At 39.0% G+C, this 12,702-nt stretch overlaps 1 protein-coding gene across 1 annotated transcript; it reads left to right on the plus strand.

Annotated features, from left to right (window-relative positions):
- The first annotated feature begins 7,493 nt into the window (after window positions 1-7,493).
- On the plus strand, window positions 7,494-8,216 carry LOC140172564 (craniofacial development protein 2-like). The gene has a single exon (XM_072195707.1). The coding sequence runs from the start codon at window positions 7,494-7,496 to the stop codon at window positions 8,214-8,216; it is 723 nt and encodes a 240-aa protein (XP_072051808.1).
- The last annotated feature ends 4,486 nt before the right edge of the window (window positions 8,217-12,702 follow it).

The raw sequence follows: 12,702 nt of genomic DNA on the forward strand, positions 1-12,702 counted from the left end.
ACTTATATAGCAGAGATTATTGGGAACATGAAGGAAAGAAAATAATAAACAAAACAAAACAAAAAACAAAAAAAAACAAAACAAAAACAAAACAAAAACAAAACAAAAACAAAACAAAACCAAAACAAAACAAAACCAAAACAAAACAAAAAACAAAACAAAAACAAAAACAAAACAAAAACAAAACAAAAACAAAACAAAAACAAAACAAAAACAAAACAAAAACAAAAACAAAACAAAACAAAAAACAATAATAATTCAGTCAGTACGCAAAACATTACTTTTTGTCTCATAAAAACCCGGCATGATTGCTATATATCTTCGGTAGACAGTCATATCATTAAAAAAAATCATTAAACATAAAAAAAAAAATTAGAGGTATGAATCAAGGCCCTAAATGCTATCTACAGAAGATAGCAAGGAAAGCAAAAAACATTCAAAATAATGTTCCAAAATAACATTGCCTAACACGCGTTCTAGATGATGATGATTCAGAAGGCAAAATGGGAGGATTTAGTGCGTAAAATCCGGGGCCGGTAAAACGGCATTAATTTGCCGCGCGCCTAGAAAAATAATCGGCATTAGGCCGAATGCAAAGCTATAAAGAAATGTTAAAATGAAGAAGTTGACCAAAAGTTAAAACGGCACTTATATAGCAGAGATTATTGGGAACATAAAGGAAAGAAAATAATAAACAAAATAAAAAAGCAAAACAAAAACAAAACAAAACAAAACAAAACAAAAAACAATGATGATTCATTCAGTACGCAAAAAAAACCCACCTTTTTGTCTCATATAAACCCGGCATGATTGCTATCTTCGGTAGACAGTCATATTATTAAAAAAATCATTAAACATAAAGAAAAAAATTAGAGGTATGAATCAAGGCCCTAAATGCTATCTACAGAAGATAGCAAGGAAAGCAAAAAACATTCAAAATAATAATGTTCCAAAATAACATTGCCTAACACGCGTTCTAGATGATCATGTTTCAGAAGGCAAAATGGGAGGATTCAGTGCGCAAAATCCCGGGGCCGGTAAAACGGCATTAATTTGCCGCGTGCCTAGAAAAAATAAAATAATAAACAAAACAAAAAAGCAAAACAAAAACAAAACAAAACAAAACAAAAAACAATGATGATTCATTCAGTACGCAAAAAAAACCCACCTTTTTGTCTCATATAAACCCGGCATGATTGCTATCTTCGGTAGACAATCATAATTAAAAAAATCATTAAACATAAAGAAAAAAATTAGAGGTATGAATCAAGGCCCTAAATGCTATCTACAGAAGATAGCAAGGAAAGCAAAAAACATTCAAAATAATAACGCGTTCTAGATGATCATGTTTCAGAAGGCAAAATGGGAGGATTCAGTGCGCAAAATCCCGGGGCCGGTAAAACGGCATTAATTTGCCGCGTGCCTAGAAAAAATAAAATAATAAACAAAACAAAAATGCAAAACAAAAACAAAACAAAACAAAAAACAATGATGATTCATGCAGTACGCAAAAAATTACTTTTTGTCTCATATAAACCCGGCATGATTGCTATCTTCGGTAGACAGTCATATCATTAAAAAAAATCATTAAAGATAAAGAAAAAAAAATTAGAGGTATGAATCAAGGCCCTAAATGCTATCTACAGAAGATAGCAAGGAGAGCAAAAAACATTCAAAATAGTAATGTTCCAAAATAACATTACCTAACACGCGTTCTAGATGATGATGATTCAGTACGCAAAATGGGAGGATTCAGTGCGCAAAATCCCGGGGCCGGTAAAACGCCATTAATTTGCCGCGCGCCTAGAAAATAAATCCGCATTTGGAATGCAAAGCTATAAGAAATGTTAAAATGAAGAAGTTGACCAAAATTTAAAACGGCACTTATATAGCAGAGATTATTGGGAACATGAAGGAAATAAAATAAAAAACAAAACAAAAAAACAAACAAAAACAAAACAAAAACAAAACAAAACAAAACAAAACAAAACAAAACAAAACAAAAACAAAACAAAAACAAAAACAAAACAAAAACAAAAACAAGATAAAGAAAAAAAATAGAGGTATGAATCAAGGCCCTAAATGCTATCTACAGAAGATAGCAAGGAAAGCAAAAAAAACATTCAAAATAATAATGTTCCAAAATAACAAGCGCAAAAATAGAGAAACAGCAGATGCGGAAAGCGATGAGACTGTAATATCGCTTTAAACTTTCTGATCGGGATTGATGTATTAGAAAGAAATAATTCGCCGCTACATGATGAAGTAAAAATTTAGAGAAAATAATGTAAAACATTACTTCAAGAGTAGAAAGATGCAATGAATCGGGATGAGATTCTAAATGCTAGGCCTATCTTCAGTAGATATAGCGAAAAAAAAATCCTTAAACGCGCACGGTTACTCTGCGCGAATTGAAAAATCGGCATTCGGCCTAAATGCCGCGCTATTTAAAAAAGGGAAAAAAAGAGGTAAAAATAGAGAAACAGGCAGATGCGGAAAGTAATGAGTCTGTAATATCGCTTTAAACTTTCTGAACGGGATTGATGTATTAGAAAGAAATAATTCGCCGCTACATTATGAAGTAAAAATTTAGAGAAAATAATGTAAAACATTACTTCAAGAGTAGAAAGATGCAATGAATCGGGATGAGATTCTAAATGCTATATCTTCAGTAGATATAGCGAAAAAAATCCTTAAACGCGCACGGTTACTCTGCAAGAATGAAAAAAAATCTGCATTCGGCATATATGCCGCGCTATTAAAAAAAGGGTAAAAAAAAAGAGAAACATGCAGATGCGGAAAGTGATGAGTCTGTAATATCGCTTTAAACTTTCTGATCGGGACTGTTGTATTGTAACGGGACCGAGCTTGCCCCTAATACTTTTGTAAACGACTGATGGAGAAGACTAGCCTTCTAAACATACAAGTGGTAGCGTAGTATCAAAGACTAGAATTCTCCCCAAGACATGTTAAATCAGTGATATATGAAAGGAGTAGGCTAACAGGTAAAAATGAGACTTGACAATTCTGTTTTATATTTGCTTCTTTTGTTAGGGGTATGAATAGGCCTATTGTTATTTTGCTTTCATACCCGGGGGGGGGGGCACTTACATTACGTGATGGACACCATGCTCATGTATGGACTCTTGAAACGCACCCTAAACGAGTATTACTCAGCGCGTGCAAAACATACCTTAAACAAGTATTTTGCCATTTTTTTAACACTAAGAAAGTAAAAATTCATGTTCAGGTTCTTGTTAAATATTAGTAGTTTGATGTTTCTTAATGTTTTACCCTAAGATATGTTCTGATAGAAGCCAAACATAGCCTATTTCACCCTTTTTTTATTTTGCCATTAAACTTTGGTACCCTTGCTTGAAAAGTATACCCTTTTTCCTGATTTTTGGCGTTTTTGACACCCTAAACAGGTACAGCGCTGTACTTGCCCAGTGCTGAAAAACAACCCTTTTTACTTGTTTTTATACATGAGCATGGTGTCCACCTTGAAATACAAGTGGCCCCCCCGGGCTTTCATATTTGTCTTATCACATCACAATTCATAAATACAAGTTTTAACTATACACAATCTCTATTGATGATATTTCCTTATTTATCTTCTTTAAATCCAAATGATTCTACTAATAAATGCTGCCGAAAACTTAGGCCTACTTGAAATACGAGCTTGCCATGCCGTAATGCACAAAACACAGTGCCTTTTCATTGGACTTTGGGGATATTTCACGCCCAAGCTTGCGTCCAAGCTGCAATGCAATTTTCGAGCCTAGCCTAGATCAGAGTCCGGATGTTGCATGGCCCTTGCATGCACGGGTGGGACCGGGAGCTCACCCGACCCGAGAAAAATAGATAGAGAAGCGACACTCTCTGCAAACTGCCTATACCGTGCTATACCGCAGCTGAAGACAGGCAATTCGCAAGCGTCGTCGCCGGCCAAGTCTTACTACGATCGTGTAATGAGATACCATAGAGTCCTACACAGAGATCTGAGGAAGAGACGGTCCGAATTGACCTAGTGACCTATAATTTATCGGAGAATCACATTTTTAGAGTATAAGTCCGCCCACCGCTGTCAATCATTCTAATGAACAAATAAACAAGCTCTGGCAATGACGTAATCCTAATTATAAATGACAGAATCACATTGTACATGTACTGTCTGCTGTAGGCCTACCATATGTCTTCCAACAAGTGCCGGAGTGTCGCGGGCCTGACCCGACAAACTGAAATTTCTTGCGTCGTGCATGGTCTTTTATACTCTCCTGAACGCGTTCATGGAACCTTTTGGCGGCTGCGTTCAAAGCGTAAGCTCCGTTACTATGGATATCGCGCAGTCACTCCGCGTCAGGCGCTCACTTTCGAAATTAAGCAATCTAATAACTAGAACAACTGCCATGACTGTTAAGTGTTTTTAAATCAGGAATCAAACCGCTGACCTCCTTATTGACCATGTAAAACATTAAAATACTCAAAAATATCTTAAAATTCTACATCCTTAAACAATTACATCTTAAATAATCCAAAGTTTGATCAACAAAAGTCATTTTTAAGGAAATTTACAATTTTTAGGAAAACTTGTTTACGTACGCCAGTCGACTGATGGCCGGGACATACTGCAGTTACTGTCCGTTTTCCTATACACAATACACAGTGCTCTTTCCCATTGACGCGTGACCCCTACAAATAGCCCTACGTTAAAACTATGGGGATATGACTAGTTAACGTACGTCGCTGTGTGAAAAATAACCGGCCAATATTAAAAGTACTCTTCTAAAGTTCTAGAAAATATAGTTTTTAACATGTCCTAAATTTTTAGCTAATTTAGATGTTTGGAAATATTCGTACTTTGGTGTTTTAGTTAATGTTATAGGTAATAGTACATTGCCTAGTTAACGTCGCTGTGTGAAAAATAACCGGCCAATATTAAAAGTACTCTTCTAAAATTCTAGACAATATAGTTTTGTAACATGTCCTAAATTTTTAGCTAATTTAGGTGTTTGGAGAGGGTCGTACTTTTGTGTTTTAGGAAGGACATGTAAACGACAGATAACACCAAAAATATGAAGAAATTATTTCCAAACCGTGTTAAGTCAACAATCATTATGTTGCTCATTTTCAAGAATGCTGGTTTACAAAAAGCACGCCATTGTCTGATTTCGTGAACAAAGCCACACATACCATTGTTTCCTTTCGTTTCCTTTATAATCGGTTACCCAACTGAAGCTATGAATACCAGCTTTATTGCGATATCGCACATGACAACAGACACTTGTAGGCTACTTGTGCACAACCAGAGAAGATCCGATTTAATCAGTTGAGCTGTTTCAATGAGTGTTATCTTGGTTTAATAGCTTTTAATGGGGTTAAGTCCTGCAAAGGTCGAGATGAATTCTACTGTAGACATGACTGCATCATGAAGTTTCAAAATGAGAAATCCAAAATTCGGCAGGTAAACAAATCCAAATATTTACAAAAATATACCTTGTGCAGAGGCATACAATCATTTTTAAATGTATAATAACGATCAAAAACTACCACGAACATGTGAGCATCGTGACTTTTCTCTAAATATCAATTTGACAAGAGCTAAATTCGGCCATTGACAACACACGGGAGGTAAGCTTAAAAACAGGCCAAAAATCTGAAATCGCATTTTGGCTCTCCGTTTCACTATTAGAAAGACAAAAAATTGCCGCTACATGATGAAGTAAAAATTTCGAGAAAATAATGTAAAACATTTTCAATGACAACACAGTGAAAGTAATCTACAGTTGCTTAAGAAACATAGGTGCCGTTATGAAATCGCACAATGCGAAGATCATGTGCCAAAAAAGCAATCAAAGAGACACCCAAGATCAGAGAACTTGCAATTTCTGCCCCCTACGTGGTGAGTGTTTGGCTACCAGCATTGAAAGGACACAGTTAAGCCTGATTTTGGACAAAGCAAAATGTACATAGGATTAACCGGAGGCACTTTTAAAGAAAGGTTTGGTCGTTGTTGGTAATCACAAAAAAAATCATTCAAATCTGAGAAATACAGTAGGCCTAAGGACACAGAACTCTCAAAATTTGTGTGGAAACTAAAAAAAAGCCGAACTCAAATATAGGCCCTACTATCAAATCACTAACACAAATAAAAAGAATTCTGGCCAGTGCAATTTGTGTCTTGAAGAAAAGTGAGATACTTCACCTCAAAGACCAATCACTGAACAAACAAAAGGAGTGAACATTCATTAGTGCCTGATAATCGCCAGCGTGAAATTTAGAGTTGCAAAACATAAATGAAGTAGAAACCAAAAAATTACCTTAATTTAAATATTTGTGATTAAATCAAATATTCAAGCGATATGATGTGTTTTATAGACATTGGTGGTGGGTGACAGGCTTGTCACAGGTTTAAGTGATGCGTCTAGTGCATGTAGTTGTAGTTGTAGATGTAGTTGTAGCTGCTGTTTCCCTATCCTTCATACCTATCCTTCCTATTCTCCTAGCTTCACTTCTAGTCTGCTTGCTTGAAACACTCCTATGCTGCTGAGCAACCCAACTTGCCGCTGGCTAGCCGAAAGGTAAAAAGAGAAGCAGTGTGCGTAAGTCTTCTCCTGCCAGTACACAGCCTCTCCTTATTCAAGACTCCTACATAACCTCCCCGTTGGTCACTACCGGTAACTGGATATCTTGCGATTCCAGGCAGATATGTAGGGGATCTCGGAGCAGCAAGCGGCCCTAGAGGTGCAGTATGCATGACCCACCGGCGTGTGGATACGCTCTGGTGCTCACCAACGCTTGCCCCAGCTATGGGTAAATAGTTCAGATAGATCACTATCTTAGGCGGAGTAGAGATTCAGACTCAAAACGGTAAAACGGTGCATGAGATGAGTTCAACCAGCAGCCAGTGATCAAAATCAGGGAGTCCTGAGACCTGAGCTATATACTTGGAGCTATGGTTGGAGACATTAGTGACAAGAGCAAAGGGCGGATGAAGAATTCAGTGCACTGCATATTCTCAACGGCCACTGGACAACTGTTGATAGGAGTTGCGACCATCAACAGTATTCAGCAATTGAAAAACTTTAAATGATGGCTACAACTAAACGCACTATAGGGTGAAAGCCCCTACCTTAAATCCAAGTTCTGAATCTGTATTAGCTACTAATATTAATGATGTGAGCACCTTAAAGCCTCAAGGACGGGTGTGCACGGAGAGAGGAGGAACAAGGAAAGAAAATCTACTAAAATGCAAGCAATCAATGTTTGTATCAACCTTAAATACAAGAACACTAAGAAGTATGTACCTTCAAGAGGAACTATGTGGCTTAGCTAAGCGTCACAACCAAGACATCATTGGATTACAGGAGCATAAAATAGTCCACCCTGATGAACCAATCAGACATCATGACCTCTTTGATTGATATCAACTAGTATCATCATCAGCATGGAGGAATAGAGCAGGCATAGCGGTTGGAGGTGTTGGGATTCTAATGAGTGCCAAGGCAAAGAAGACCATTCTCTCCTGCATATGCATAACACCAAGGATAATATGTGCTACCTTTGGAGGAAGTCCCAAGACCACCATCATTGTCACATATTGCCCAACTAATGTGTCTGATGAGAAAGAGTCAGAAGAGCACTATATGCTACTGGACAAGTCCATCAAACAAGTTCCAGCTCACAACTTTCTTATGGTAATGGGCGACTTCAATGCAAGAGTTGGCAGAGAGCACTACAAATTCCCCTACCATGATTCCACCAACAGAAATGGAAAATTGCTGCACACACTGGCAATAGAAAATGAACTGGAAATAACAAATGTGAGCTTCTGTAAGAAAAAATCCAGATTATGGACATGTACTCTACCATCTGGGTTTAAGGCGCAACTAGACTACATCCTTGTACGCAGGAAGTGGAGGAATAGCATTCTGAATTGTTGCACCTACAACTCCTTCGCAAGCATTGGATCGGATCACCGTGTTGTTACAGCAAAAGTACGTCTCAGCTTGAGATCGAATGGCAAGACACCACCACGGAAGATCAGGTACAACTGGAAGGTTTTGGCACACAAGACACACAACTACAATACCTGTACGCTGTTAAAGTACGGAATAGATTCAGTGCTCTGCAACATGAAAGTGAGGACGATGAAAATGCTACATCCACATATCAATGTTTCATACAGGCAAATAGGGAGTTTACGGAAGAACTGATACCAAAGGCACCCAAACGCCATAAGGGGACAATCTGGACTGATTCCAGAACAGAGAATGCCCGGAATGAAGTGCATGAAGCATATGTGAAGGATACCCACGAATGTACTAGTGTATCAAGATCCAAACTACAAGCAAGGAAGAATCACATAAAAGAGACATATGACAAAATTAATCAAGAAATCCTGGAACAAAAGATCACCCAGGTAGAGAAAGCAGATCAGAATTGCCAGCACAAAGCTGCATGGGATCTGATAAATGAGATCAGTGGAAGGAGAACTGCAAAAAAAAGGTCAGATCAAAGGGGACACAGAGAGTGAGAGACTGCATTCTTGGTTTTCCCATTTCCAGCAGCTACTTGGGAATCCACCAGTCATTACCAATGAGGATGAGCCGATAGAGCAGGTGCATCGGGAATTTGACATGCGATCAGATGCTTTCGAGCAGGTAGAGCACGAGGCAGCAAAGAAGGTCATCAATGAAGGAAAAAGTGCAGGTGATGATGAAATCACACCAGAAGTTTTAAAGAGATGCAACCTTGATGACATCATACTCTCTTTCTGTAATGAGGCATTACTGCATGGTAGGAAACCCGAGCAGTGGTCAATTCTTAATCTCATCCCAATTCCAAAAAGCAGTGATCTCAGAGAGGGAAGGAATTATAGAGGCATCTGTTTATCATCCATAGTGGCAAAGACCTACAACAGACTACTACTCAACCGAATTCGTCCCTTCCTGGATCCTGTACTACGAATGAACCAAAATGGCTTCCGCCCTGGAAGGTCGACAGTGTCACAAATACTGGCCTTGAGAAGAATTATTGAAGAGATAAACAACAACAATCTCCAAGCAGCACTGGTCTTCATCGATTTTAAAAAGGCATTTGACACCATCCATCGAAGGAAAATGCTAGACATTCTAAGAGCATATGGAGTACCAGAGAAACTTGTGGCGGCTATTGGAAACACCTATGAGAACACTGTTACTCATGTTACCACACCAGATGGAATCACTGACGACTTCATAATTCAGGCTGGAGTACTGCAGGGGGACACACTTGTGCCATTTCTATTTGTAACAGTCCTAGACTATGCTCTCAGGAAAGCACTACATGGGAATGAAGATCGTCTAGGGCTCACACTACAAACAAGGAAAAGTCGGAGAATAGGCCCGCAAACAATTACAGACCTCGACTTCGCTGACGACATAGCACTATTGGCCGACAGTCTCAGAGATGCCGAAGAGCTACTACATCTTGTTGAGACTGTCGGTCTCAGCATAAACGCCAAGAAAACCAAGGCAATGGTGCATCCCCAATCCGAACACTTGATGGAAGCGAGCTTGAAGTAGTCGACGATTTCAAATACCTTGGGGCTTGGATTGGCAGCAGTGAAAAGGATTTTAACAACAGGAAAGCCCAGGCATGGAGGGCATGCAACAGCATGAACAAGATATGGAAGAGCAGCCTGCCTAGAAATCTTAAAACCAAGCTTTTCACCACCACAGTCGAATCGGTGCTGATGTATGGCGCAGAAACCTGGACAATTACATCAAAGTTTAGGAAAGCGCTTGATGGCTGCTACACAAGACTACTGAGAAAAGCACTTAATGTTACCTGGCAGTCGCACACCACCAATAAGGAGCTGTACGGCAATCTTTCCCCAATCTCCGAAAGGCTGAAAATACAAGGCTGAGATTTGCTGGACACTGTGCCAGAAGTGAAACAGAGGCAGCTTCCAGAGTTTTGCTGTGGCAGCCTACGCATGGTAAAAGATCAAGAGGACAACCACGGAAGGACTACATCAAGCAACTAACAGAGGATACGGGACTAGAGAGACAAGACATTAGGAACTGCATGCAGAACAGACTTGTGTGGAGAGCCATCAGCGGAGTCCGACTAGACAAGTCGACATAAGCAAAGTAAGTAAGCATAGACATAATTGGAGTTTGTTTTCTATATCGAGCTTGATCACTAAAATTGAACAAAACATGCGTGGTGATAAAGTAAATAAAAATTGGGCTATTCCAGAAATTAAAGGCACTAGGAGATCACCCGTCTTTCGCGGTTCGTAAATTCATAGAGTTTGGATTTGATTGCTGGCAAGTTTTACATGAAATGTTATGACCATTGGAGGATTAAGTTTCTGAAGGCGTCAGGATATAGTCCCTTGTAATCATGGTAAAGAATAAAAGTCCCTCGTACAACCTGAGACCATAATATAAGGTATTATGGTCTCAGGTACAACTACCGGGACAACTACACAGTCACAAAATAGGACTACGTGTTAAATCTTCTCCCCCATAGGACTACACAGTAAAAAATATTCCACTGTAGGAATACATTGACAGTAAAAAAAAAAGAAGGACAAAAACAACCCCCTCCCCACCGTAGTCTACACAGTAAACCAAATTTGCCCTGTAGGAATACTCCCCAGGACTCACACGGTGAATAAAGGGGAAAACACTTCTGGGCAAATCTTGTCTTCTTGTAGGCCTACATTAAATAACATCTACCCCTGTAGGACTACTAACACATTACAACAAAAACCAATGAGCCCTCAATATCACTCCCTCATTTCAAATATATAGTTTTGGTTTCTCTTTTGTTCAGAAACCAAAAATCAAGGGATTAAAAAGTAGAGCTGATCTGATCTGCAATCATAACACTATTATGCTGGGAGGACACAGTATAGGATATATAACCAGAAGTATACAATAGCCTATTGTGCTAACATAATTATTATCATGATTGATATCGGAAATCTATCCCGCGGACGACAGTTGATGCTCTCTGTCGAAGGTAGGTGGCATATTACACTCACGAGTTCTAGGCCTAGAAATCATATACCGGGTACATGCGCGTATACTGAAGGATGGGGTGGGGTGGGGAATTTGTTTGTTTGTATGAAACATAAACGATGCATGGAGATGATTTGATTATGAATTAGTTTTATATCCCAGGAAGCACAACCCATACCTCTTTAAGAGGGGCTCCCTCCCTATATAACCACCTCTTTCCTAAATTACCCCTTTCCCCTCCTCCTCCTCCCCTACATTCGATATCTTCATCTCGAGCTCTCCTCCCCTTCTCTTTCACTTCCAATGCTCTCTCTCGTATGTTTCTCTCTCCCGGCCCATATCCCCTTGCCCTCCAACCCCCCCCCCACACACACACACACACACCCCAATCTCTTCTCCCCTCTATCTTCTACTTTTTGCAGTAAAAATTGCTTCAGTAAAAGTCATTTCATCGATTCTGGTATACATGGGATTAAGGACATGAATCGATTTTGTTTATAGCACCTATACAATTACAGTAGTGGTCCCTTTTGTAATGTCGAATGCAACTATTTCGATGGTCTATATATTTTCACAGTGAAATCAGCTTAGGCTATTTCGTAGTCTCAAGCCAATGCTTTCAAACTAAATCAATGCTTTCAAATGTAGACTGTTTTGTTCGACTTCTCTGCTCGTGAATATTGCACTGCGAAATTTAAACATTTCTTTTGTATACTTAGATCAGGTAACTCGAAAATCCTGTAATTTTATTCGTCACACCACTTATAGAGGCCTTGCATGAAATTATCGATTGGCTCCAGACAAAGGATTTGAACCGGTGTCCTTCACCGTAGTTATGGCGGAGTGCAGTCCATTCAATCAAATGTTGTCATCAACCTATTTGATCGTAGTGCAGGGTTATGTGTGTGAGACGAACTGTCACGGTAGATTGCAATCATGCTTTTGTTGAATGCATTTGAGTAGTCCGCCATATTTACGGGATGATACGTCACATGCAAGGCCTCTTATAGAAACTGAAACCAAAACCGAAACTACCTGTCACAAATGTTTAGTTTTAAACAAAAGGTAGAAACAAAGAGTTCGATATCTTGTGATTCAAGTGGTTAGGCCGGACAATAGGAAACCACGTGACCAAAACCAAAACCAAAACTAAAACTATATATTTGAAATGAGGCATTGTCACCGCAAATAAGATAATTATATCGACCACATGTGGCCAATTAGGGCGAATTTCTCGATAGGAGTCTTAGTAAGCCTTTGGCTTAAGGTGGCCTTGAGGCTACTAAGCCTAGCCCGCTCTCGAAGCCCGAGTCTTAACAGTAGCCGGATTTCTTGAACGCAAATTCAACCTGGTCTTAGTGGCCTTGCCGGCTTAACGCTTGACAACCTCGTCCCTTTTTACCAGCGACTTAATTGTATAGGCAGTTGGAGGTATATAGATGTGCATAAGCTGTTGTCCTTCACGGTTTACCGTACTAACATGTTTAGCAGCGCAAAGACTAGCCTAGACCGGCGGTCTTGTGCTTGGGCTTACACCACTGTACACAACTTGATATATGCAAGACTAGTATTTTTTCTGTTTTTGTGTCTTTTATGTATTATTTTATTTCCACTTTTCTTTATTATGAGTCCTGCTTGCATGAATGATACTTCTATACTTTTTACTCGACTCATTAATTTTTTATTT

This window comes from Amphiura filiformis, chromosome 16 (assembly GCF_039555335.1).
Source record: "Amphiura filiformis chromosome 16, Afil_fr2py, whole genome shotgun sequence".
Taxonomy (NCBI): Eukaryota; Metazoa; Echinodermata; class Ophiuroidea; order Amphilepidida; family Amphiuridae; genus Amphiura; species Amphiura filiformis.

Bases quoted from the DNA above. Each gene is read 5' to 3' on its own strand.
- LOC140172564 (XM_072195707.1), top strand. From the start codon at position 7,494: ATGAGTGCCAAGGCAAAGAAGACCATTCTCTCCTGCATATGCATAACA.